The 26,745-nt window shown below is 51.8% G+C and overlaps 1 protein-coding gene across 13 annotated transcripts in view; it reads right to left on the bottom strand.

Moving 5' to 3' along the window:
• The window catches only part of CTIF (cap binding complex dependent translation initiation factor), a 299,520-nt gene that overhangs the window by 79,427 nt on the left and 193,348 nt on the right, over positions 1 to 26,745 (bottom strand). For 10 of the 13 annotated variants that reach the window (XM_057699048.1, XM_057699043.1, XM_057699042.1 and 7 more), the window contains 2 exons: positions 14,037 to 14,529; positions 11,038 to 11,337 (listed from right to left, as the gene is read on the bottom strand). In XM_057699048.1, coding sequence (XP_057555031.1) covers positions 11,038 to 11,337; positions 14,037 to 14,529 — 793 coding nt within the window. Of the gene's footprint in view, positions 1 to 57; positions 709 to 11,037; positions 11,338 to 14,036; positions 14,530 to 26,745 lie in introns of those variants that run through there. The other 3 variants (XM_057699044.1, XM_057699046.1, XM_057699051.1) reach the window with 2 other exon arrangements.

The following is a 26,745-nucleotide window of genomic DNA, read 5'->3' as shown; positions in this document are numbered from 1 at the left end:
TGGAAGGTGACCTCGAGGGACCACACAGTCCAACCCTTGCTTCCTGGTCAAGGGTTACAACCTCTCCTGGAGAGACATGTCACCAGACAGGGAAGGGTTTAGAGTAAGAAGACACTAGGAACTGGGTATAATGGGGTTTGGATTGTTCACATATGCCAATCGGCTGAGGAGTCACTGAGGCACAGATGAACCCCCAGCCCCTTCCTTGCATCACACTCTGCACCCTGGGATGCCTGGTGACCTCTCAGTGGTCACCGGGACGGGGAGCTGGCAAGACCTCTGTCTGCTTAGAGGGATCTCCTCTTTATCTAGTGGAGACAGAACCTGGCCACCCTGAAAGCAGTGAGTTCAAGACAAGTGTGGCATTCTTGCTGGCTGTTTAAAAAGTTTCCATCCCCCCAACTCCCTTTGCCCCACCCCCCACTCACTAATTCCTCATAAATCACTCTGATTCACGCCAGGCATCCAGAGCACAGCCATGGGCAAAGAAAGGGGGGGAGAGGTGCCCACAGCAGTGTGGAGGGGGCATCGAGGCAGAGGTGGGGAGGGCACACGGGGTGACTCCTATTCCCTCTGCCTTCAGGTGGCCAGCAGGCCATGTGCTTGGTGTCCGCTTTGAGACCCAGGCTGTGTGTCCTCGGCTGGGAAGCCTCAGTTCACAGATGCCCACTGACATACCCTTGCAGCCTTTGGAGACGGTGGTGGCACCTGCAGGAGGAAGGGGAGCAGAGGTGGAGGAGTGCATCTCCCATGTCAGCCCACTGTCCCCGTAGTAGCAAACCCAGCTTCCAGCCTCTGGATTGTGGGTGTGGTGGCTAAACAGTACTCTTCCGCGTACCTAGGGCCAGGAGCAGGTCCTAGGAGGAGCGGGGAATGAGGCCTGCCACCGCAGCTTGGATGTCTGAGGGGCGGGCTTGAACCTGTGTGTGCTCTCTTTATAAAAGAGATGACTGGGGTCACCTAAAACCCCTGCTCCTCTAGGTGACAGGTTTCCAAGCATGACGCCCCATAACCTAGCATCCACACCTTCCTAAAGCAGGGCTTTTGTTAGCCTCCCTGAGCCTCCCGTGTCTCATCTACAGCACGAATGGGCTGGGCAGATAATCTATAGATCCTTCAGGCCTATACTGTTCTACGACTTTTAATTAATCTTAGGACACCACAGCTCAAGAACCAACAATGGTTCCCTGGTTCTACTCCATAAAGACCGAATCCTTTTGTTCCATATTACAGACTTCCAATTCTCCACTTACACCCTGGCCCTGGATTCCAGATAAGGCAGCATCCTCTCTGTCCCTCACTCAGATCTTCGTTCATCTCATCTCCCCATCAAAAACAACCTGGAAAACATTTTGGCAGTTCCTAAAAAGTTATATATAGAGTTTCCATATAATCCAGCAATTCCACTTCTAGGTAGATACCCAAAATAATGGAAAGCAGGGGCTCAAATGGATACTTGTACATGGCATGATCGTGGTGGCATCATCCACAACAGCCCAAAGGTGAAACAACCCGTGTGCATCCATGTTGCACGAACGGACAAACAAAACATGGCTTATCTGCACAATGGAATATTATCCAGCCATGAAAAGGAAGGAAATTCTACATGTGCTACCGCACGAACAGACCTGGAAACCATGATGCGGAGTAAAATAAGCCAGACACAAAAGGTATATGACGCCACTTAGGTGAGGTATGCATACAGCATACAGCGCGAGAGCTCACAGAGAAAAGAAGGGAGAGAGGAGGTGGAGCGGGGCTGGGGAGTTATTGTTTGGTGGCTACAGGACTTCTGCCCGGGATAATGTGAGGCTTCTGGGGGTGGATTGTGGGAGTAGTGGCGCAATGCCACTGAGTTATGCACTTAGAAATGGTTAAGCTGGTAAATTTTATGTTGCATATATCATACTACAATAAAAAAAAAAGCCAAATGAAAAACCTAAACCAGGGCTTCCCTGGTGGGCCAGTGGTTAAGAATCCGCCTGTCAGTGGAGGGGACACAGGTTCGAGCCCTGGTCTGGGAAGATCCCACATGCCGTGGCGTAACTAAGCCCGTGCACCACAACTACTGAGCCTGCGCTCTCGAGCCCGCGAGCCACAACTATTGAGCCTGCATGCCACAGCTACTGAAGCCTAGAGCCCGTGCTCCGCAGCAAGAGAAGCCACTGCATTGAGAAGCCTGCGCGCTGCAATGAAGAGTAGCCCCTGCTCGCCACAACTAGAGAAAGCCCACTCCCAGCAACAAAGACCCAACACAGCCAATAAATAAATAAACAACAAAAAACCCCCAAACCAAACAAGCCAACAGTGAAAGCGCCCTGCCCTCTCTCCTTAGCCTCTCCTGCGAGTCCAGCTCTCCTGATGAGCCGTCCTCACTCTGCTGGGCTCGTGCCTTGGGCTGGCCTCCGTGTTCAGCGAGCATTTACAGGGAACATCAGTCTCCTTGGGGTGTTGAGGACCTTGGGTCTAGAGAAGGACCTTGGGCAATCACTCAAGACTCTGTGCTTCTCTTTGAAAGGATGACCCTCTGTGTCCCCTCCCTGCCCAGGGGCCACCGCTCTCCCTCTGTGGCGGCTGGGAGCTTCCCTAGGGAGCCAGGGACAGGGTGGTGAGCCAGTTACATAACCTGCAGGGAGATTTGTTTCCATCGGCGCAGGCGGTGCCAGCTTTCCAGCGGCGGCCGCGGCAGGTAGAGGCGCCCTGTCTGGGCCGGCCGTGCCTGGGCAGGGCCGGGCAGCGATGCAGCGATCTGGAGCGGCTTAGCATAGCTCAGATTCCCGGCGGCGGCTGGGGGCCGGCCACTCGCTGAGCTTTGGGAAAGGAACTGTTGTCTCCTGCTGGCCTGGCTCTGGGGAGAGGGGAGGAGGAGGTGCTGGGGGTGAGCTGCCAGCCAGCCAGGGGTGACCCTCTGGGGCCCGGGACACCCGAGCTGCCTTCTCCGATAACCCACTTATCTGCAGGTCCTGCCTCAGCGTGGCAGCCTCAGACAGGGGAGTACCCGGCCAAGTCCTATCAGGGGATTTAGCAGGGAAAACGAAGCCGGGGTGGGGGGTGAGGGCGTGCAGGGAAGAGGACACGGCCTGGCAAGGGACACGGGTGATGGTGAAATAATTCCTGACCCGGTAAGTTCCTTGGCCCAGAGATGGGAGGGAGCAGGACACCATGCATCCCTCTGCTGTCCTGGCACCAGCCCACCGGTGTGCCTTCGTCCCTGTGGGCAGAAGCTCCTGGGAGCAGCCGTCTGCTGCTTGCCGAATACCTGCCATGGGCAGGCTTGGTGGGGGACACAAAGATCTCTCGGATACAGTCTCTGCCCTCCAAGACACCTGGAGACACAGCCTCAGACAAGAAAACCTTAACTAGCAGTCTGCTGCCCTGAGCTCCTTCCGGGACTGAGATTTTCTTTCCTCTGCTTATTTTCAGATTAAAAAATCAAAATGCTTTTTTTTTTTTTTTTTCTGTTTGAGTCACAGGCTACTTCTGTCCCATGGGGCATTGCAAAGTTCTAGAAGGGGACTCAGATTTAGCACTTTTGGAAGCCGTGTTGCCCCCACTAAGTCAGAAAAACCTAACTTGAGACATCCCAGCTGGATCCCTGAATAAAATTCTTAGACTTGGGACAGTGCCCCCACCGCACAAACTGGGGGAAGATGAAAGGGCAGGGTGGATTCACAGAGGTGAAACATGCACGGGCCCTGCCACGGCGTGCAGTACACAGCAGGTGCTCAATAAGTGTTTGTTGAGAGAAGACTTGAAGATTGGAAGAAAGAAGGTAAAATTCACTCATTCCAAAGCATGTATGGGCAACAGGTTTGGCAGGAGGCACAGGCTTCTGGTTCCGGTTGGGCGGGCTAAGAGGCTGAGTACCAGGCAGGCATCGCTGTCCCTGGCGGGGTAGCAATGCCTGCCACAGTCTCTTAGGCAGGTCCAGCTCCTGTGACAGGACACGCGAGGCAAGTCTGCCGATGCCCACCATCGTGGAATGTGTGTGCCAGCTCTGCCTGGCCCTTGAAGGGCACTGACCACTCACAGGGTGCTGTCGGAGCAACGTTTTTTCAAACAAGAGATCTTTTGTGGGCCTTCAGAATCACCTTCCGTAACCTGCCCACAGGGAGAGAAGCTTGCATTGCCTGCTGGTCCCTTGCTTCCTCCCTCTTGATTTCTAGCAACCCATGGAGGGGAGCTCGGGGTGGGTACAGCCCAGGGCTTTGCTCAGGCTCTGGAATGCACAGAACAATGTGCTTCTATCCCTGGGTATGCCTGGCTTGGGCCAACAGTAAAATTAGTTTACATGCCTGGAGTGCACATCGGTTCAATGGTGGGCGTGCAGGGGTGAGGGCAGAGCTCTGGGCAGAGGGAGAGGGTGTGAGGGGAGAGCCAGCCTCAGGGAGAACAGCTGTGCGGTTCATCTGGATGAAGCAGATGGAGCCATGGAGGTGTTTCCTCAGACAGCCTCAGTTCCCTCATCAGCCCAGAAAGCCCAGAGGCTCAGGGACCATTGGAAACCCAGTGGGATTCTTCTAGGAGGACAGCGTTTGAAACTCCCACTGATCGCTTCATGAGATGGATTCCTGATTTTCCCAACTTTCTGACCCATATATTCTATTTGGGATGTGGCGTCAAGTGCTTGGGGGTGCTGGACTGATCACCCCCATTCGGCCCCATGAGCCACTGTCCTCATCTGTAAACATGGGGGATGGATCCTGTCCTAGAACCCACCTCGGAGAGAGAATCTCTACGTTCACACGCAGGAAAGTGTTCAGAAGAGTTGAGAAGCCCATCTCACCCCAGGGAGCTCTGGTACCTAAGACTGAGGGCTCCATCCCTCCCTTCCGCAGGCACTTGTTGAGCACCTACTGTGTACAAGCCATGATGCCAGGAGCTGGGCACCAACGATCACGCAGCCAGGATTCCTGCCCTCAGGGAAGTTACAACTCAGAGCTGGTTAGAACCCCAAGAATCAGTGTTTGTTCCTCTGCTCCCTCCCTCAGTAAAAGATTGCGGTTAGAAACTCCAAGTTTTGCGTAAAGAGGAACAACTTGATTTTCCTGAAACCTTGAGATAACCAGGAAGAACGAGGTTCCCTTTTATGAGTTGAGTTAGAGGAACACCTCAGTCCCTTTGCCCAAGCCAGGAAATGTGGGACCAAGATGGTGGCAAAGGTGGGAGAAACGGGGTAAAATTGGGGTGGATGGGTCACATAAGCCCTGAAGATGCAGCTTGTATTTTGATGCACTGATGGGGCAGCCAGACCAGAAAATCTTGAGTGCCCCTTCTGGGGCTAAAATCCACCATTAAAATCATTCCCTGAGACCCCCTCCCTGCCCAAAGGCCCCATGGAGCCCATGTCACTACTCGATTGAGTTTCTGTGTATCAAAAGCCCCAAACACAATGCTTAATGGTGACCCAGCTAGAAACCTGAAGAGTTTATCCATTTTCTAGCTCCAGGTCAGCTTTTTAAGAGGCTGTCTTCTAGAAGTGCTGGCAGAGAGCACTTTACTTTGAAACCTGGTCACATGCCAGCTTCTGATTTTGCATTGTCTTTTCACAACAGCCCTGCTGTGTTTATGACTTGGTGAGATGAGGGGTTTCTTTTTGTTTGTTTGTTTGTTTTTTTCTTTCAAAAAAAGGTATCGCCTCCTTCTGTTAGATGTGTTGTTGACAACTGTTGCTAGGGAGAGTTGGGTTCAGTTACAGACACACTGATGCCTGCTCTAATAATACTTTGCTCTGCATAGCTCAGATGCAGACACCTCTTGGCTAAACAGGGCACACACATTTCAACAGAGGAGGGCTTGAACTTATACTACCCAAGCATATCTCAGCAAAAGAGCACTCCCTGAGCCCGAGTGGAAGGCCCAGGGTGGTGACGGGGCAGTGCTGGGTGGAGGGGGCTCAGCCTCCAATTCCTGTCATTCCCAAGGTCCCATAAAAAGAGGCAAGCTCATTCTCCACCTCGCTGTGAAAGCAGAGCCCCCCTTCCCCTCATCGTACCACAATTCCTTGGTGAGGATCAAGGCAGAGTTTTGGGGATGTCAGGGGGCGTGGGCAGCCCACATTCTCCTGGAAGTCAGAATTCATCAAGGCACATAGTCTCGTGGATGTGGGACCCTGCAATCACGCAGCTGGGAGCCGGGTGGGAAGGGGTGGGGTGAGGCAGGCTGGGCAGGAAAACGAATCACCTCCTCTTTACCGGTGGCCTAGCCTGGCTCTGTGGGTTGAGAGCGAGGCCCTTGTCCTAAAACATGTGATCAGTGCTTTGACAGATGTCTGAGACCAAGAAAAAGGAAAAGGACCTGAGGAATGAAGCTGAGAGCAAAGAGAAATGGGGCGTGCGGGAGAGGAGAGGCTGACTCGGTTAGTGTGGAGGTTTCCCAGGAGGAATCTCAGAACAGTGAGGTGCGTGAGAAAAGTCCCCTGAAATGGTCCTTCCCTTCCTTTCCAGAGGGGAAACTGAGGCCAGGCAAGGTGAAGGGATTGTCTCGGAGGCTGACGTCTCCTGCTTTGGTGGTCTGCCACCAGCTCAGGCTCTGAATCCTTCACATCCCTCCTCAAAGAGTCCAGTACCTGGTACACATTTCTTGACTGATTCACGGGGTGACAGGCAGGGCCAGCTAGTTCATAAGTGACAACAGTGGCACAGTCCGGGCCTCTCTGGAGTATCTTCCTAACAGTGGTGCTCGATCTGTGGCACCGTAGAATCAGCTGGAAAATTCTTTAAATAAAGGATGTCCAGGCCTGTCCCTGGAGAGTCTAAGTCAATGGGTCTGGAGGAGAGACCCTGCACTGGTATGTTTTAAAAGCGTCTCCCCGTGTGAGTCTAATGGACAGCTAGGCTGTGAACCAGCGCCCTAAAGAAAACCTGGTGGTTAGCGCTCAGTATTCCCAGGCTGCATTCCCACTTCTGACATTACATCAATAAAAGACTCTGCCTCAGTGGGGCCATTTATGAACTTGACCCATCACCTACAAACCATCAGCCATCCAACGTCTTAGTACTCAAAGTGTGGTCCCTGTGCCAGCAGCAACGGCATCTCCTGGGAGCTTGTTAGAAACGTAGCATCTCAGATTCTACCTAGATCTCCTGAATCAGAACCTCTATTTAAAGAAAATCCTGGGACTTCCCTGGTGGCTCAGTGGTTAAGAATCCACCTGCCAATGCAGGAGGAGACATGGGTTCGATTCCTGGTCTGGGAAGATCCCACATGCTGTGGAGAAACTAAGCCCGTGTGCCACAACTACTGTGTCTGCACTCTAAAGCCAGTGAGCCACAACTACTGAGCCCGTGTGCCACAACTACTGAAGCCTGTGTGCCCTAGAGCCCGTGTGCCACAACAAGAGAAGCCACCGCAGTGTGAAGCCTGCACCCACGCAACAGAGTAGCCCCCACTCACCGCAACTAGTGAAAGTCCACGTACAGCAATGAAAACCCAACGCAGCCAAAAAAGAAATACAATTTAAAATAAAATAAATAAATAAAATCCCATGTGATTCGAACACACATTCAAGTTTGAGAAGCATTAGTCTAAGGAAGACTGCATGCTTGGCACATAACAGTCAGTCGAGAAATGCTCATTTAGAAAGTAGAATTTTTTTTTACAAGAACACTACTAAGAAAAGCGCCACTTCTACAGCAAAAAGACTCCGTTTAGTTGTAAGAATTGAAGATGATTTTCGAGCTGTGGGATTGGTGGCAGGGGGCCCCTGGGACCCCAAGGTCTCTGGCATTGTCAGGGCTCATGAGGGCAGTGTTTTTGGGTGTCTTGAGATGACGAGGCTGAGTCTGGCTGGGAAGGGTGAAAGGTACTTTGACCTCTCCATGGGCCCACTTCCCTCTCCATGGGGGCTGCATCCCAGCTCGACAGGCAGCCTGCACGCTGTGCCAAAGAGTGTCCCCTCCATCAGAGCCTGCCCCTCTCCTCCTGTGCTGCCAGCTCCCACAGCTGAAGCCCAGGCAGTGGAAGCAGTTGGCCAAGGAGGGCAACATCCAAAGACAGCTGCTGGGAGCTGTGTTCACAGGGCACTTCACACCCTGTCCACTTTGCGGCCAGCGTCACTAAGCCAGGTCTCGAAGCATGTACGTGGAGGCCGTGGTGAAACCTGGCCACGTGAAGGGCATCTCAGAGGCCGCTGAACGGACTCGGGGGCTGGCTGGGGGTCCAGAGGCGCCGGGCCTTGAGTGCACACAGCTGTGTGTGAACCTCAGTGGGAGAAAGCGGGGGCGGTGGGGGGGGGAGGTGCTGGGGGCCAGGGGAGAGATACAAATCAGGTGTGCCGGAAAATGAAAGCAGGTGAAAATAGACCCTGTGGGTCACAAGGAAAGGAAAGGTTCATGAGCTGTGCCCACTGCGCTCTTTTCTTGAGCCTTGTGGGCCTGGGGTGGTGAACGGTCGTGAATTATGCTGCCTGGAAAGCCTACTCCAACTCGCTACCTCCTCTGGGCCTCACAACTGGGGGTCTGCAAGGAGCTCGGGGTGGGGACCCGTCTCACGCCAGCATATCCAGCCCGCCTTCCGTGGGAGCCAAAGGGCCTTGAACCGTGACCCAGGAGGCCTGCGCGTCCAGCTCCAGACCTCTGGCGACACCCTTCAAGGGGCTCCCTCTTACACTTAAGCCGGGGCTGCAGGGGATGAAGGGGGCGGTGAGGGCCTAGGGGACATTTCGATTTCTAAATATCTGACCCACAGATGCCCCATCCAGGCAAATGGCAGATTGGGAGTGACCGTCCCCTCTGCCCCAGAGACAAGGGACACGAGTGGGGCTGGGTCTCTTGGGCTGGCCCCTAAAGCCTGTCGCACATGACAGACCTATCACTGAGCCCCAATATGGGGTAAGCAGGTTTCCCAGGACTGTTTCATGCCAGTAGCAGGGCCAGGAGAGAGAGAAAAGAAGCAGTTCACGTGGGGCCACGCACACCCTCCCTGAGGCCCCCGACTCATCTCCAGCAGCGCAAAAGCATAAGGTCCACTGACGCGCGCTGGGCAGTCCAGCACTTGCCCAGTGGGAGCTGCAGAGGCCAAGCTCCGGGCGACGATGGCTGAATCAGGCCGAGAAGCCCTGTTTCCTGACTTTCGATTTAGTGCTCTTTCCCTGCGCTAGTGTTTGCCAAACTGTGTCTCTCAGCACACTCATTCCATAAGAAGTCATTAGCTGGGGAATGCAAAGGGGACTTCATTGAGTTCGGTGCGCCAAACAGGTTCCCTTCCTGCTGGCCTAAGCTAGTCCACTCTGTGGCTGACGGAGGGGTGGGTGTAGGGGCCACGGAGCTCTGTTTGTGGCTGAGCATTTTCCAGGATTGATGCTCTGCTGGGCACTGTGGGCAAGGCCGCTCTCACCACGGGTCATTGGAAGAGAAGCCTGAGCCAGGCAGGATCTTGGGCGTCCCCTTCGGCCAGCTGCCCTTCCCGGCTGGGTGCATCTCAGCCCACGCCCTGTGTTTGTTCGCCACTGGCTCTGGCTAGGTTACTTAGAGCTGGCAACCACTGTCTAGAAGTCTTGCCCTATCCTGGCCCCTCTCTTGACAAAAGCTAAGGCCGATCTGTCCCTTACTCCCCCATGCCTGGCTGTACATGGCAGACAGGCTGCTCCCCGCCGTCACCCTCCACACTCTCCCAGGACATTCCAACCTGCGAGGAACATGCCCGATGTGCAAATCCCTCAGGTAATGCGGGAATTCGTCACCGGGGAGAGTGGGCGATCCAGGAACGGGAACCTGATCGGGGCCTGGAGCCAGACAGAAGCAGCCCCGCCTGGCCAGTGAGGCTCGGGTTGCAGTGAGCAGTCTCCCTGGGAAGAGGAGAGGATGGTGGGGATGCAGCCCATGGGCAGCCTTCGGAGGGGGCTCCTTCCTCCCGGTTCTCAGGGAACAGACGGCAGACTGCGAACCAGGTGGCCACGACCAGGGTGACCGTATAGTCTGGTTAACACCTGGGGTCTAGGCCTGATTATGAATAGGGCCCCCTGACGCCCAGAAGTGTCATGGTTTGGATGACCTATTATATGGTCACCCTTGTTCAGACAGACCTGCAGGTGATCTCTTTCAGCTCTGTAATCCTCCTTTCAGAGCTTCCAAGCTATTGTTTTACTTTTCCCAGCCTGAAACTCAGTTTATATCTCAACAAGCCTAAGGTACAAAGTAGGAGTAGACATGACTTTTCCCAGCCAAGAGTCTCCAAGGATAGTTCCCAGGCTGGCATGGCTGCCCTGCTGTGCCACCTGCTACCTCTCCCTGATGCTACCAGTTCTGGGACCAGTTCACTTGCTTCCACCCATGACGGAAGAGCAGGTATGGGCCTTCAGCTCCCCACCTATGAGATCAAACGGTGCTGGGCTCAGCCTAAGCCCCCATGCCCACGCCCATTACACAGCCCAGTAAAACCATCGCTGGACGCCAGCGCCCACGGAAGAAGGAGTGAAGAGGGGCAGGATTAAGCTCTCTGGGGTGGAGGGATTTAGTGGGAAGGCACCAAGGAACAAGACAGTCTTTGATCTCCCTGCTTCCCCTCTGCCCTAAAAGTGGTTTCAAGAAGCCCCGCGCATCGGCAGACAGATCAAAACTTCCTTCCTCAAAGCCCTTACGCCTTCTGCTCAGACTCATCTCAGCACCAACTACAATCAATGTACCACCTGCAGGGTCTGGAGGGTGAAGAAGGAGGAGGAAAAGGAGGAGAAGGAGGAGGAAAACAGAAGTCCACAGCAAGCATATGTCTGCTGGGATGTGGAGAGGTCAAAGCACTGAGCCTGGTTAAGACAAAAGCCAGCCCTCTTATCATGGAAATAGAAAGAGGGAAAGGCTGGTTAAACAAGAAGCACCTATAAAATTATATTGGTCCATCGTAACCATGGAGCCCTCACACAAACACACGCAAATCCGGCCACTCATCCCTTGCCCCTTGAGCGCCTTTTTATTTTCTATAATTAATCGGGCAAGGGTGGAACTTGGGAAAAGTTCAACTGTGGTCAGAATCTGAGGCCTTCTCTCTAGTAACAACCCACCGGCGGGCGGGGCGGGAGGCACAGCTGTCGGCGTCCGTTACCTGAAGCATGTTGAGGAGCAGGCTCCGGAACTTGGTCCCCTCCACCATGAAGAGCGCCATCTTGTCGCAGAGCTTGGCGGCCGTGAAGGCGAAGCTGCGGTCAGACACGGCCTTCTGGTAGATGGTGCGGACGATCTCTCCCAGCATCTCCTCGGAGTTGGTCGAGTTCTGGGCCTCCTCCATGAAGGTGGTGAGCTTGGCGTCCACGTCGCTGCTGTTGTTCCTCATGCTGTTGAGGATCTCAATCAGCTTGTCCACCTTGTTCTGCTGAGGCTTGGTGGTCTCCACGGCCACTTCATCCTGGGGGCGTGCGAGACAAACCAAGTCGCACCTGAGTGGAGCCCAGGTTTCTGCGGAGGGGTGGCCAGTGGAGGGAGGGCTGCCACCTTCCGAAAGGACCCGCCCCACCTTCTGGAACCTCAGGTCTGATCCCTGCAGGAATGCCGCCCTCCACCAAGGACCCGGGGGCCCCAAGCTCTCTGCTGACCTTTTCCTTGGCCCCTGTGACACCCTGGGTGGATCCTTCTTGTGAGCTACAGGTCTTATCCAGGATTCTCATACACATTGGCTTTGTTTGTCTGTTTGTCCATTAAATATCTCAATCTAGAAATGAGTTAATGGGGCTTATAAAAGATGAAATAAAATAACAGACAAGAAATTGGGCCAAGAGAAACGGAGGGTAGGAAGACTAAGGCAGGAAGGAGGTAGCATCCAAAATGCTTGCTCTGTTGGTTAAAGGTGACCATGGAGTGGCTACCTTGTCCTTCAGACCTCAGCTCCTTCAGCCCGAGGACCATCACGTTCTCTGGGTACAGGGGGTCCCTGTGACATGGCCTTGGCATTGTGTCCTATGGAGACTGTGCTGGCTTTTTACAACAAGTACTACACACCAAGGAATCCTCCAATATGCCATGAAAACAACTGGCACTTCTAGGAGGAAATTTCAGATAAAAAACCCTATGCCCTTAAGCAGTTTCACTATAAGTTGGACCAGACCTGAGCTGGAGGAGGAAGAAAATGGCATCTGACAGTCTCAGAAGTATTTACTCAAATACAGTAGATCGGTGGCCAAGACTCTGGCTGACTTAACTGCTGGGATGTGAGACCACAGTTGAAGGGCAGGGCCAGGGACATAAAGGGACACCCCATGTTTGCCCTTCTGTTCTCAGCAGACGAATCCTGGGCTGGGAGGTTCGGACCCAGGTTCTAGTATCTGTTCTCTGTCTCCAGCTGGATGTCTCTGGGAAGTGGTTTCACTCTCTGGGCCTCAGTGTCCTCCCTGGTAACATGAGGAGGTTAGATTAGTCTACAGTTTTCCCCGAGCCATGCCATTGCCTAAGCCCATGTCCTCCTGGTCCAGGAGTCCAGGAGGCCTCACCTGAGGGCAGTCCTTGAAGCTGAAATACGGGCGCTGTGGATCTACCTTATCTGTTCTATCCTGTGGATCTATCTTATCTGTTCTATGGCCCCCTTCCTGCCCCACCCCAACCCTGTGAGCCCCAGGGCAGGAAGAGTGGTTGGTATGTATAGAATAACCATCCACGAGGGTCTTCACACAGGTTAAGACATTTGATCTTCAGTCTGTCCTCAAGCTGGGTAGTATTATACCCATTTTACAGATGGGTAAACTGAGGGGCACAGAGAGGTTAGGTGACTTGCCCAAGGCTACCTAGCCAGTCAAAGGCAGAGTGAGGACTGAGCTGGTTTGCTGGACTCTAAAGCCTGTGTTGTTTCCCCTCTATGGTACTAAACTGGAGAGAACTTGACAATCTTCTCTCCCTTGCTGGACTGCAGCAACCTGTCCCAGAAACTCTTCAGGCAAAGACCACACACTGGTCATCACTTGGGAACCTCTCCCAGGCTCCTACCTTTGGGAGGTAAGGTAATGAGTGAGGCTTTCCTCCTGGACCTCACAGCTGCCTGTCCCACAGGGAACGGTGGGTGGGGGCTTGGGGCTGTGAAGGATGCCAGGAGCAGCATGTCAGCTTCAAGAACTGATCAGGGAAAAGGTCTGACCTGCCTTGTCCTGCCTGAGTGTGGACCTGGCCTCAGAGGTGAAAGGTGAAGAGAGAAGGCAATAGAGAGAGGCTGGGGAGAAGCCTGGAACTTTGAGCTCTGCAGAAGCCCCAAAGGGAGGACTCCGTGGAGGAAAGCTGGGGCAAGGTGGCCTTTCTTGGGAACAGTTCCTCTCCAAGGTGACCTCACCTGGACCCTCGGCTGAGGACAAGGAGCTAGGGTGAGCAGAGTGGACTTAACGCTGCCAAGGACAGAGACTCAGCCCTTCTCTGGAGGCTTGGGACATCCCTTCCTGAATTTGTGAACCAGGCTCTAGAGATCAGGGCCAGGAGGAGGGTGAGGAATGCGAGGCTCCTGGGGAGCAAAATTTAAGGAGGCCCTCCTTCTCAGGGCTGTGCCAGTGCAGGATGGGCACCTGTGTGAGGCCGAGAGTGAGTGCCTCCTTAAGTTTTGTCCCTTGGACCCCTCCCCGATGCTTGCTGGTGAAGGGAGGGGAGGGCAAGGCTGAGGCCAGCCTGCCACACTCTGCCCAACTCACCTTTGCTCACCCCTGGCAGGGAGCACAGCCTGGCTGGTACTCACCTCGAGGAGAAGCATTCTTAGCTTACAGGCTCTGTGTTTTCCCCAGATGCCCTTTAGCACTTATAATGCTGGAGGGAAGAACCAGGCCTTCTCTGCACCCCTCCAACACCTGCAGGCACAGGCCGCTTCCTCCCCTCCCTTCTCAGGCTAGGGGCTGGTACCAAGCGTCCACCTGGGCCTCTTGGGGGGTGGAATGTGCTGGAAGGGGTTCACATGCAAAGCTGGCCATGGGCCTGCCTTCTGGTGGCCAGGGGTCCCTCAGGCAGCGGTGACCAGGGGTGCTGGGCCATATGAGCCTGCCTCCACAAGGCTCTCCAGGCCCGCAAACCCGAGCCCACCTATCAAGGTGCCTACCTCGCGCTGTCCTCCCTGGTGCAAGAGAACAAGGAAAATTCAATTACCGGTACCTTTTCTTTCAGCCTTCGCCGCAGCCTGTCTTTGGAAGACTGGAGCAGGGTAATTTTGGGCCGCTCCCCGCTGCGCTCGGGAATAACACTGTCTTTACGCTTGGTCTCGGCCTCTGGAGCCCCTGGCTGCAGCAGGGGCAGCCTCTCGGAAGCCACTGGCGCCAGGGCATCAGGGCTGCGGGGGGGCTCAAGGCCGCTGTGCCCAGCGTCTCCCAGGACACCCTCGAGTTTGGGGCTCTCCATGGTCACGGTTTCTTTGGCATTGCGGTGGGCGCCTGCCTCTCCCTTGTCGCCTGGTGGATGCTTCATGTTGCTGTGGTGCCAGCGCCGGTTCTGGCTGTAGCCGTGATGGGTGGACCTCCCTGAGGGGTGGGGCACCGAGCCCCCCTGGTAGGATTTCTGGTGGTCCCTGTTGTGTTTGGCACTGCCTGGCGGGTGGTCACCATGCTGTTGGGGCTTGTTCCCTCCTGGGGGTCTCTGCTGCCGCCTGCAAACCAAAGGGGAAAGACAGAGAGGGTCACTGGGTCCCTGCGGCTAAACACTAGAAGAGAATTCATTTATTCATCCTTTCAATACCCTTACGGAAGACCTTCTAGGTGCCAGGCTCTGTGACGGGGCCTGGGGGATACTAGCAGAGACTATGACAGACAGGTCCTTGTGATTACACGAGATTTAACTCAATTCTTGACTTAAAATAAGTCTTTTACTCCCTTATTAGAATATGCATTAATACACGTGTAGGGAACAAAATTAAAATGATACAATAGAGTATACAGTGAACCCTCCTGACTGTCTCCAGATGCCCAGTATGTTTTCTTGAAGCAACCATTATCATTTCGTGAACATATTCTATGCCTATTCACAAAAGTATATATACACACAGTAAAGATAACTGATAAAGATATACACACAGATTTGCATCCTGTTAATGACTTTTTAACCATCATGGCTCCTGAAAACATGTCATTTGTTAAATAGCCTTTTTTTGGGGTACATTGACACTTTCAACCCCAAACTCACTAACAAAATATGCTATAAGAAATTGTTATAGGCTGGGGACTTCCTTGGTGGCCCAGTGGTTAAGAATCTGCCTGCCAATGAAGGGGACACAGGTCCAAGCCCTGGTCCGGGAAGATCCTACATGCCTCAGAGCAACAAAGCCCATGTGCCACAACTATTGAGCCTGTGCTCTAGAGCCTGTGAGCCACAACTGTTGAGCCTGTGTGCCACAACTGCTGAAGCCCACATGCCTAGAGCCCATGCTCTGCAACAAGAGAAGCCACCACAATGAGAAGCCTGCACACTGCAACTAGAGAAAGCCCGTGTGCAGCAACAAAGACCCAACGCAGCCAATAAACAAATAAAATAAATAAATTTATTAAAAAAATTGTTATAGGTTGAATTGTGTTCCCTCCAAATTCATATGTGGACGCCTCAACCCCCAGGACCTCAGGATGTGACTGTATTTGGAGACAGGGCCTTTAAAAAGCTGATTAAGTTAAAATGAGGCTGTTAGGGTGGGCCTTAATCTAATTGACTGGTATCCTTATTTATTTTTTTTGACAGTGCTGTGCGTGCGCGCCTTACAAGATAATCTCAGTTCCCCAAACCAGGGATTGAATGCGAGCCCCGGCAGTGAAAGCACCGAGTCCAAACCACTGGACCACCAGGGAATTCCCATGACTGGTATCCTTATAACAAGAGGAAATTTGAATGCACAGAGACACCAGCGATGCAGGTACAGAGAAGAAAACCCATGCGAGGACACAGCCAGAAGGCGGCCACCTACAAGCCAAGGAGAGAAGCCTCAGAAGAAACCAAACCTGACACCTTGACCTTGGACTTCCAGCCTCCAGAACTGTGAGGAAATAAATTTCTGTTCTTTAGCCACCCTGTCTGTGGTATTTTGTTATGGCAGGCCGAGCTGAGAAATACGGAAGTGATATTTAACATGGTGGTTTTAGACAGATAGGCTCACTGATTTACTTACCACTTTCAAAGCAGAGATTATCATAGAGAACAAATTTGAGATGTGCATCACGGGACAAACCCCAAATGTTTTGATTTGCAGACTAAAGGAGAGTGAGGGGGTGGGTGTGGGGAAAGTGTGAGGACCCTTCAGCCTTGTGCACAAAGGCTGCTTCCATCACTGAAGCACTCCTGGGTTCCACCTCTGTTTCACCCTCATGGTGTTTTCCGTGCCGTAACCTTATTTGAAGAGCATCTGGAGAACAGGATAAGCATGAGCCTCTCAAAGTTGTAAAGTCAGTGAAGAAAGCTTGCAGAGAGAAGACTTTACATTCTAGGGAACGAGGCCCCCACCCTGTTTTGTGATCCATCTCTTTGGCAGATATAGTGGACCTTCGCTGCACTGCATTTTATGAACAAATTGTATTTATTTGCTCTAAAATTATTATTACTTATATAAACTCAATTTCAATGTTTACTTGATAATTTTGTAGCTCTGCAAATTTGGGGGTATCTTGGGTTGGGGTTAAATGGATCATTTTCCCATTTAAAAAGTTTTTCAGTGAAAATTTTTTCACTGAAAAACTTTCCCTTCTACTGATATCGAATCTTGGCGAGGATGTGGAGAAAAGGGAACCCTTGTACACTTTTGGTGGGAATGTAAATTGGTGCAGCCTCTGTGGAAAACAGCACGGAGATTTCTCAAAAAACAAAAAAATAGGGCTACTATACAACCCAGAAATTCCACTCCTGAGTATATATCCAAAAAAACCCACCCCAAACTCTAATTTGAAAAGACACAGGCGCCTCAATGTTCATAGCAGCATTATTTATAATTGCCAAGACATGGAAACAACCTAAGTGTTCATCAGCAGAAATTGTGGTGTATACACACACACACACACACACACACACACATACACACACACACACACACTGGAATACTACTCAGCCATAAAAAAGAACAAAAATTTGCCATTTGCAACAACGTGGATGGACTTGGAGGGCATTATGCTAAGAGAAGACAGAGAAAGATAAATACTGTATGATATAGCTTATATGTGGACTCTAAGAAATACAACAAACTAGTGAATATAATTAAAAAGAAGCAGGGACTTCTCTGGTGGTCCAGTGGTTAAGGCTCTGCACGTCCACTGCAGGGGGTATGGGTCTGATCCCTGTTTGGGGAACGAAGACCCCCACATGCCACCCAGTGTGGCATAAATAAAGAAACAAATAAATAATAAAAAGAAGTAGACTCACAGATATAGAGAACAAACTAGTGGTTACCAGTGGAGAGAGTGGGAGGAGCAAATACAGGGGTGGGGGAGTGGGTGGCGCAAACTACTGGGCGTAAGATAGGCTCAAGGATGTGTTGTACAACACGGGGAATATAACTGATACTTTGTAATAGCTGTAAATGGAAAGATAGGCTCAAGGATGTGTTGTACAACACGGGGAATATAACTGATACTTTGTAATAGCTGTAAATGGAAAGATAGGCTCAAGGATGTGTTGTACAACACGGGGAATATAACTGATACTTTGTAATAGCTGTAAATGGAAAGAAACCTTTCAAAATTGTATAAAAATAAAAAATTAAAAGAGAAGAAAAGCTTTCCCTAAATGGCAGGGTTTTCAGGGGAAATTGAAGTTGTTACGTGAGAGACGGGTGTATAGGCTTCTTTTTGTTTCCACACAAAATGGTAACGTACAACACACTGTATATTAGGAGTAGAAATTAGTATGTTTCTGGAGGGAAATCTGACAATGGGTTACAAAAATCCTCTACAACATGTAAACTGTTGGACCTTGCAATTCCACTTGTGTGGCATACCCAAAGGAAATAATCAAAGCAGACGGATGTAGGCACAAGGATGTTCATCACAGCAATGTTTAGAACAGCGAAAAACAGACTGTGGAGCGATGGAGAACACGGTGAAAAAGCTCACTCTGTAGCATGTGCTGTAATACGTGCAGCACGGTACCGTTTTTTTAAGGCAAGTATTTATATGCATAGAAGAATCTGGAAAGATACACACCAAAATACTAACAGTCATTATCTCTGGCGGATGGGATGAGGATTTTTCTTTTCTTTTACATTTGTGTTTTCTAAATGAACATAAATTTATTTTCCTAAACTTTTTATTGTGGGATAATCACATGAGATTCACATGCAATTGTAAGAAAGACTACAGAGAGACCTTTTGTAGCCTTTACCCAGCTTCCTTCCATGGTAACATCTTGCAAAACTACAGTTCAAGATCACAGCCAGGATTCTGGCACTGATATAGTCAAGATACAGAATACTTCCATCATCACCAGGCTCTCCCGTGTTGCCCTTTGATAGAACCACCTCCTCCTTAGCCCCTGGCAACAACTAATCTAAGTTTCCATCTCTACGATTTTGTCCTCTCAACAATGTTATATACCTACAATATGTAACCCAGTGGGACTGGCTTTTCTCACTCAGCATAATTCTCTGGTGATCCACTCAGGTGGCTGCATGTACCCACAGCTGTTCCTTTTTTACTGCTGAGTAGTGGTCCACAGTTCGGATGTTATCAGTGAGTTTAGTCACTTACCCACTGAAGGACATCTGGGTTGTTTCCAATTACGGGCTATTGTGCAGAAGCTGCTAGGAACATTTGTTTACAGGTTTTTGTGTGGACATAGTTTTCGTTTTTTTGAAATAAATGCCTGTGAGCACCATTGCTGGGTTGAAGGGGAGTTGCATATTTAATTTTTAAAGAAACTGTCAAACTGTTTTCCAGAGAGGTTGTACCATGTTACGTTCCCATCAGCAATGCATGAGAAGTTTTCAACCATTAATTTTTTAGGTCATTTTCAGTGACACCCTTTTTTATCCTCTATCTCCTGGATGATGTCTCTTAGATTTTCAGTTATGGTCCCAAAGGTCTGTGAAGCGCAGTTCATTCTTTTCAATCTATTTTCTCGATGTTGCTCAGACTAAATCATTTCTATTGTTCTATCCTCCAGGATACTGGTTCTTCCTTTGGTCCCCTCCATTCTGTTGTTGAGTCCATCCTTTGAGTTTTTCATTTAACTCTGAAGTTTTCATTTGATTATTTGTTTATATCTCCTACTTCTTTGTCGAGATGTATTTTTGATCTGTGTCAAGTGTGTTCTGAGATTGCTCTTTGAAGCATTTTTATGCTGACTGCTTTAAAATATTTGTCAGATAATTCTAACATTTCTGTTATTTTGGTATTGACATGTTTTGTCTTTTGGCATCCAATTGAGATGTTTCCAGGTTTTGGTATGACAGGAGATTTTTGGTTGAAAGCTGGACATCTTGGGTATTATGTTATGAGACTCTGGACTTAATCAAACCTTCTGTTTGGTTCGTTTCCTCTGTTGATTTCCTCTGGCCTTGGTCTGGCAGTAGAAAGGGCTGTACTGACTCATTACTGAGGGGTCGGGGGAGAAGTCTGGTTCCCCACTGAGTCTTCTTTGACACAGCAAGGCGGGGTCCTCTTCAATGCTGGGCACAGTGAGCGTTCTTGCTCCACATGCAGATATCTCCCTGGCTGGGGGAGAGGGGGTGCCACGCTGCTGCTCTCCAGGTGGCCTCCACTGACACAGAGGGAGGCGTATGCAGGGCTCTCCAGGGACGAGTCCCAACTCCCCACTCAGCTTCCCTGACACCACCCTGGCAGGGTTTGGGTGTCTCATCACAGCCTGGCGAAGGTGGAATCTCAGCCCCTCGTTTAGCCCTTACTGGCAGGGGTGGGATGGAGCCAGTTTTTTCAGGGCATTTGCCTGAAGTAGAGGAGTAATTGTCTAAGAGTTTCCTGTCTTAAGAGACGGCCCATTTTCTGGTTCTTTGGCTGCAAAGGGTAGGCTTCTGTTGGGGCCATTTTGGTCTGCCTGCACCTGTGGGCGTTTCTGGGTCGCCAGCTTCTTTCACGACAAGTCTGGGATTTATGAGTCCGAGAAGAAAACTCAAGTCACTGCTGTGTCATCTCTCAGGTGCCAAGGTCCCCAGCCAGTCTGCCTTCTTCTCTCTGCTTTTCAGAGTTCTCTTTTTTGATCTTTCGTCTCAGCGTGGAGGGTTCTTCGTTGTGGCATGGGGGTTTCTCTCTAGTTGTGGCGTGCAGGTTTTCTCTTCTCTAGTTGAGGCACGTGGGCTCAGTAGTTGTGGTGGATGGGCTTAGTCGCCCTGCAGCATGTGGGATCTTCTGTTCCCTGATCAGGGATCGAACCCATGTCTCCTGCATTGGAAGATGGATTCTTTACTGCTGGACCACCAGGCACGTCCCCAGAGTTCTATTATGTTTGTGTGTACACACAAATGTCCAGGGCTTTTAGGTGTATTTATTTTAATAATTTAAGAGTCTATAGAGTCAAAAGAGGCAGCCCCTCCATGCAGTCCCACCACAGCCACCACCAGCACTGGCGTGCCTAAGACACTCAGCTTTATTCCCTAATGGCCTCATTCTTAAAACAGGGGTCATCGTGGGCCCAACACTAAGTTCTGGAAGAAGGTCCATTTGCCTTCACAGCAGGGCGGGGGTCTCAGCGTGGGCGCGTGGGCACCTGGGCGCAGGGGCGAGCTGGGCCCCATCGGCAAAGTGATTCACTGAGTTGGGTTCCTCCCAGGACCACCAAATGGCCTTAGGATGTGCCAGATGCCCGAGACACAGGTCAGCTCAGGAGCCTGCGTCCCCCATTCTGAGAAGCCCTGGGAGAGCACGGAAGAAATCCCATGGCCCACCACCTCCCCTGGGTGCCACGTGCCATGACTTTTTGTAAATTCTCCCTACTTTTATTTTTTAATTACTTTACAATAATTGGCCCCTTTTCCTTCCACTCTCTTTGTTCTTTGAGTGTGAGTAATTTTAAAGCCCAGAGAAGAACCTTGGAAATTCCCTGGCAGATAATGCTTGGTTCTCACAACGTTTGTCATCCTTATTTAGAATTTTTGTGGCGTCTGCAGCTACGGCCCAAGGAATGCCCCCAGAGGATGGTTGACCAAGCCCTTCCCAGCATCTGCCTTGAAACTGGCTTCCCACGTGCCGTATCAGGGATTCCCCTCTCTCTGCCCAGCGTCTCCCCAGCCTTCACCCCACCCCTCCAAAAAAAAAAAAAAAACCCACTTCTCTCCACCTGGAGGAGGAAGCTGGTAATTTCTACATGGCTGGTCAAGGTCTCAGAAAGAAAGCAGCTAGGCCTTGCAGAGCTTCTGCTATTCTTTCCTGGAAATTTTGGGGGGCTTGGAACTCCACGTCCTCCTGGTTCAAAAGACCTTGGAGCCGACCAGCCCTGTCAACACAGCAATGACCAAGAAGAATGCCTGAGATTGCTGAGAGTTAGTGGGTGTTCTCAGACTCACTCTGCCTGGGTGTCAGCTCCATTGCATACGTGGAGTGATGTCTATAGGTGGGAGGAGAGGCTTGGGAGTCCACCCTCAAGGGCCCCCTCCTAACTTGGCAGGCAAGACTCATGAATTTAAAAGGAGGAGGGCTTATATGGGGCTGGAAGGCAATGAGACTGGCTGGGTGGCCCCTAGGAGGGCAGGGAAGAGCCAGATGTCCTTGGAGGAGGGGCACGGGGCGCGGAGCCCCTTTTTCTTCCTTCCTGCTTAGTTTTCAGGGCTAGTGATCATTTGGACTGGTCTCTGTGTGCAGGCCCGTCAAGAATTTTTCTTCCCATTTTACAGATAAGCCAACTGAGGCTCAGTGAGAAGTCCCACACCAGAGGGCCTTGCAGAGAGGCTCTCAGGAGTGTATCCAGCCTGTTAGCCAGTCATAGCTCCCAAGCGTCCCCCTCCTGTCACCCACTTGCCCTCAGATGCAGCTCCCTGAGGAGAGAAGGGCTGAGCTACCGCTGAGAGCTGCTGTGGTGACAGCCACAGGAGGCCCACGTCCTTGGCCTGGGAAAGGGCTGAGAGGGCCTTAAACCCCGGAACAGATCTGGGGCTGGGCCTTGGGCTCTAACAATGGAGACCCAGGCTCCCCTGCTCTGGCCATTCATAAATATTTGTCAGCAGTCGCTGGCTGAGCTGGCCAAAACCATCTCCTCTCTTCTGTGTTTGCTGGCCCTGTGTTTTGTCGATACCTTCCTGCAGGGGCCAGCTGGCTGCTCAGCACGAAACCTGTGGGTTTAGGTTTGGCTGATCTGGGGATGAGCTGTTGTTGCTCCCAGGGGCAGGGAAGGAAGCCACATTTGGCCTCAGATCCCCGGATATGTGAGTCTGGGTTTTGGAGACATAGTAGACATGCAGCCCCGTGAGCCAAAAAGGGGCAAAAATCCACCTCCCTGCCTGCTTATTATGTTCTGATATCTTGGGGGAAGTCTTCTCTAGTGGGGGCAGGGCAGGGGGAAATGGCTTACGAGATAAGATTAATATTCCATTTGTGCTACTGGCAACACCTGCTGTTAGGAAAATAATGCTTTTTTTTTGAGAATGGAAATTGTCAGTATGCTTTTCCCATCACTCATTTAGTTTATTCTTTCTTCTTTGGGTTCTGAAATCAGATGTCTTGTTTCACTCTACGACTGCTCTCTTTTATTAAGAAAAAAAAAAAAGTTCTCGGAAGACCACAGCTGCATTTTGGGAGGTGGGTGTAGGGAGAAGAACTTCAGATTTTGTTTTTAAAAATGATTCTAACAGAGTCCAAATGCAGACAAACGGCTCTCTGTTCATTTTTTTTATTTCATAATCATTCCCAACTAGATATTCTGAGGGCCACCGACTTATTATGGTTCTCTCAATATCGGACACTTCACCACATAATTTGTAGGTCTGCTTAAAAATTTCTGAAAGCAAAATTCCTAGGGCAAGTGGTTTGAAAACTATGCACGGGCTCATATTTCTTGCCTTCAGAAAAAGTGATGACTGCTTGTTACTAGCTTAGGCGCCTCCGTTCCTGCCCACCTACACACGCCCTGCGCGGGTCCCACCTACCCCGCCCCCGCCACCATGACGAAGTACAAGCTGAGCTGAAATGTAGGGGCTCAGGCATGCAGCTCAGGGGCTGCTTAGCTTAGCTCGGCATGTGGGGCCCGGAAACAAGGGTTGCCTGCCACACATGGCTGCCCCAGTTTGCAGAATGGGAAGCTTAGCAAGGAAAAGCATAGCAGAGACTTATTTCCCTCCTCAGGGAGCCAACCGAGGGAAACGTGACATTGGCTTTCAAAGGGACAAGGATCACAGTGGCCTGTGTTAATTGAGCACCTACGATACACTCGGGGCTGAATTAGATGCTGGAAATTTAGAGTCTGTTCTGCAGGACACTCCTTGTCTGGTCTGACTGTGAGGCTACAGACAGCTCAGAGCCTGGCTGGGGGGGGGATTTCACCCCTCTGTGTCCCTGTCTCTAGCTGCATTGGCCCCCAGCTCAGGAGTGGCTGTGAAGATACATGAGGGACAGCATGAGCAAGCCAAGGTTCAGAGAGGTTGCTTCGCTCCCCTCGGGTTGCCCAGCTAGTTAGTGGCAAAACCTGTACTGGAACTCGGATCAAGGTACTGCCTGAAACGCTACATGATGGGATTTAACAATGCCTTTTCTGAGGTCTTAGGTCTGGAAGAACTGGGGCATCACTAGCCACCTGGACAACTGAACCACTTGTAATTGCTGTCATCCCCGTGAGGGCAGAAGCAGCAGCATCGTCCCAGCCAGCTTTGAGTGCCAAGCTCACTCCTGCACCGGGTTCCCCTGACAACCTGCGAGGAGCATCACGTGCTTCAGGAACACCCCGGCTGCCTTGAATGGTCAGCCAAGCTTTAGAGGCTCCCACTCCAGCAGACTGTGGGACTCTCCTTTCACTCAGAGTTGGGTAGGAAATGATTCAGGACTGAGGTCTCTGCCAGCCGAGGCAAAAGTGCACGTAAGGAGTTCAGTCTTCTATTGCGTGGATTGAAAGCTTTAGAAACCAGATGTTTACCTGGCCAAAGGGATGCTCTGGAGTGGAAATGAGAGGGTCTCACTCTGCACCCTGAAGCAGGGAAAAGACTTTCCTCACCAGCTACAGAATGAATGAACAGAGGAGTGAGGAGGGGAGAGGCTAGTTCATTTACTGCTTCATTAATTAAACATGTTCGGCGATTCAGCTCTGCCTGGAGGTTACGCAGAGGTATCAACGGGTTTGCCCAAGGCCATATAGCTCCTAGAACACTCTGAGGGAAGCTGGGAGTTGGTGGCGGTGATGGTGGTGGTGGGGGAGACGAAAGCTGTTCAACTGTCCCTAAGGAGTCTCTCAACACCCCTCCTAATCCCACCCAGGCTCCCAGGCCCAGATCTGCCCAGGAGCCTTCCCCAGCTCCCTGGGTGCCCCCTCTACCGCTAGACTCCTCACGAGGTTATAGTCTGGCTTCCCTCGTCTCTGCAACCTACGGCCTTGTACATGCCTCTGGTGCACTCGTAAAAGCATCTACTTCCTTCAGATGTGTGGGAACCTCCTTTAAATCTCCCTCGGGGTCTGTGGTGAGGCCGGCGTGCATTCATGCCTGAAGTGAGCCCTGCACCAAGCCAGGTCCTGGGGACACAGTGATGACTCAGACAGGGCTGTGTCCTGATAGAGCTTAGGGTCCATTTGGAGAGACAGACACTAACCGATTACTTACAGGTATCTGGCCACAACCAGGAACAAGAGTCATGAAGGAAGGGAAGCAGAGAGTACCACAGGGGTCTGTCCTAATCTGATCCTAGAGGCAGGACCGGCTACATGATTTGTGGGGCCCTGTGTACAATGAAAACGTGGGCCTCTTGTTCAAAAACTGTCAAGACAGTCACCCCAGAGCATTAAACCAAGCGCAGCCCTTCTGAACACGGGTCTCAGCACGAGATCACAGACTGCACATCCGAGGAGCCCGCCCTGCCAAGAGGGCTGCCCCGAGGAACGGGACTGGAGCAGAAATCACGAAGATGCAGGATAACAGTAATGAAAACCTGCTAACACGGACGAAGCAGTAACCACAGGCCTGGCACGGCTCTCGCTTACCCTAAGAGGGAGGGACCACTGTTCACCCTGTTTTACAGAGAGGTCAGTGAGGCACAGAAAGGTAAGTGCTGGCCTAAGGCCACACAGCTTTCAAGCAGCAGAACTTGGTTTGAACTTAGGTAGTTTGGCCTGAGAATGAGTGTCCTCAACCACCACACTCTCTCGTCTCAAGGGTCTGCGGCCTGTTCCGGGGTCCTGAGGGCCTGGGGCGGCCCGCGTGCCACGGCTGAGCCACCGGAACCCAAAATGCAGAGGACCCCAGGCCTTGGCCAAGGCCAGTGGGGGAGGGGTGGTGGGCCTGGCAGCACGTGGTGCAGAAGCTGGGCTAGACGTGCCGAAGCAAGGGCCAAAGGCTGGGCTGGAGGCCACTGGGAACGGGGAAGCTGAGGCCCACATGAGGGGAAAGCCTGGGAGGGCCCTGGACGGGTGTTCTGGGTCAAGGTTTGGAAATCCATCCTTCCAGCCTTGGCTCCACTGCGTCTGGGGAAAACCACAGAAGCCACACGTGGCCCTCGGGTTTCCATCTGTGCTGGGAACAGTCCTTTCCCCACCACCGTCTGCTAGTTCCTGCGGCTGAGGCCTGCGGGGCAGGGCTGGGGGGAGCTGGAGCTTTCAGGTGGCCCATTGGCTTCACCCTTGCACTCGGGGGGTGGGGAGGGGAGTGGGAGGAGCTGTAGGCTCCTGCAGCCTCCTCTATCCTAGGGCAACATAGAGGCCACAGGGAAATGGCTTTCTCTGGGGTGACAGGTGGGGCTCTGAGTCCAGGGCATTTCTGAGGCCCTCCTCTCAAACCCACTGGAAATCCAGGGCTTCCCGCACCAATTTGCTGGGCTACCATTTACAATTTGCTACCTCCCCATGTCTCAGTATTCCCACCTGCAGAATGGGAACACCAAATCCTCACTCAAGGCATTTCCTTAGGTGGGTTCCCCGTCTGGATCACAAGGCCCGTCTGAAGTTACAATACAATTAAGCCCGGGAGAGCCTTTGGGGAACAAAGGCACATTATAAATACGAGGTATTATTTTTGTTCCAGGGTGAATCAGGCATTCCAAGAATCCTTGGCCTCACACGTTCTGAGGCAGCGTGATGTCATGGGAAGAGCACGCGGCTGCCCCAGCGGACTGTTTCCAGGGAAAGGCCCTCGCCCTTCCGCCCAGCCCAGCCAAGCCCTGCAGTCTCCAAGTCCGGCCCGTGGACCCTCAGTGCAGCCTGCTGGTGAGTCCAGGTATCCCCTGAGCTGTACGCCCACCCTGGGTGCGCACTCAGAGTCTGGTGGACGCCAGCCATGGATGCAGGTAAGTCTCCGCTGGGATGCTCCATTTTCCAGCTAAATTGAAATTGTGGCTAAACTGACTAAGTCATTCAGTCAACACCAGGAAGCAAAATCTGGCTGTGCCACATTTTTGGAGCCTGCTTGCTCCTGCCCGCCTTTCCTAAAGAATCAAGGAAGCCTGGCTATGGGTATGAACTTGCTCCCTTGTGTGGCCTTCTTCCACAGCCCCTCACTGCCTGAAATATAGCAAGTGCCCAATACAAACTCCCAGGGTATCTACCAAGAGGCAACATACTGTCGTAGTTCAAGTATGGACTTTGGAGTCAGATCCCCAGAGTTCGAACCCAGGCTCTGAACGTCCAGCTGTGCAACACTGGGCAAGTTCCTTAACCTCTCTCGGCCTTAGCTTTTTCACCTGTAAAATGGGGACAAATAGAGGACCCGTCTCACAGGTTCCTGTGAGTAAAGGAATTGATGTACGTGTTATATTAG

The sequence above is a fragment of the Hippopotamus amphibius genome, chromosome 11 (assembly GCF_030028045.1).
Source record: "Hippopotamus amphibius kiboko isolate mHipAmp2 chromosome 11, mHipAmp2.hap2, whole genome shotgun sequence".
Taxonomy (NCBI): Eukaryota; Metazoa; Chordata; class Mammalia; order Artiodactyla; family Hippopotamidae; genus Hippopotamus; species Hippopotamus amphibius.
Note: the sequence above shows the minus strand (reverse complement) of the source record. Positions and strands in the feature narration are given on the sequence as shown.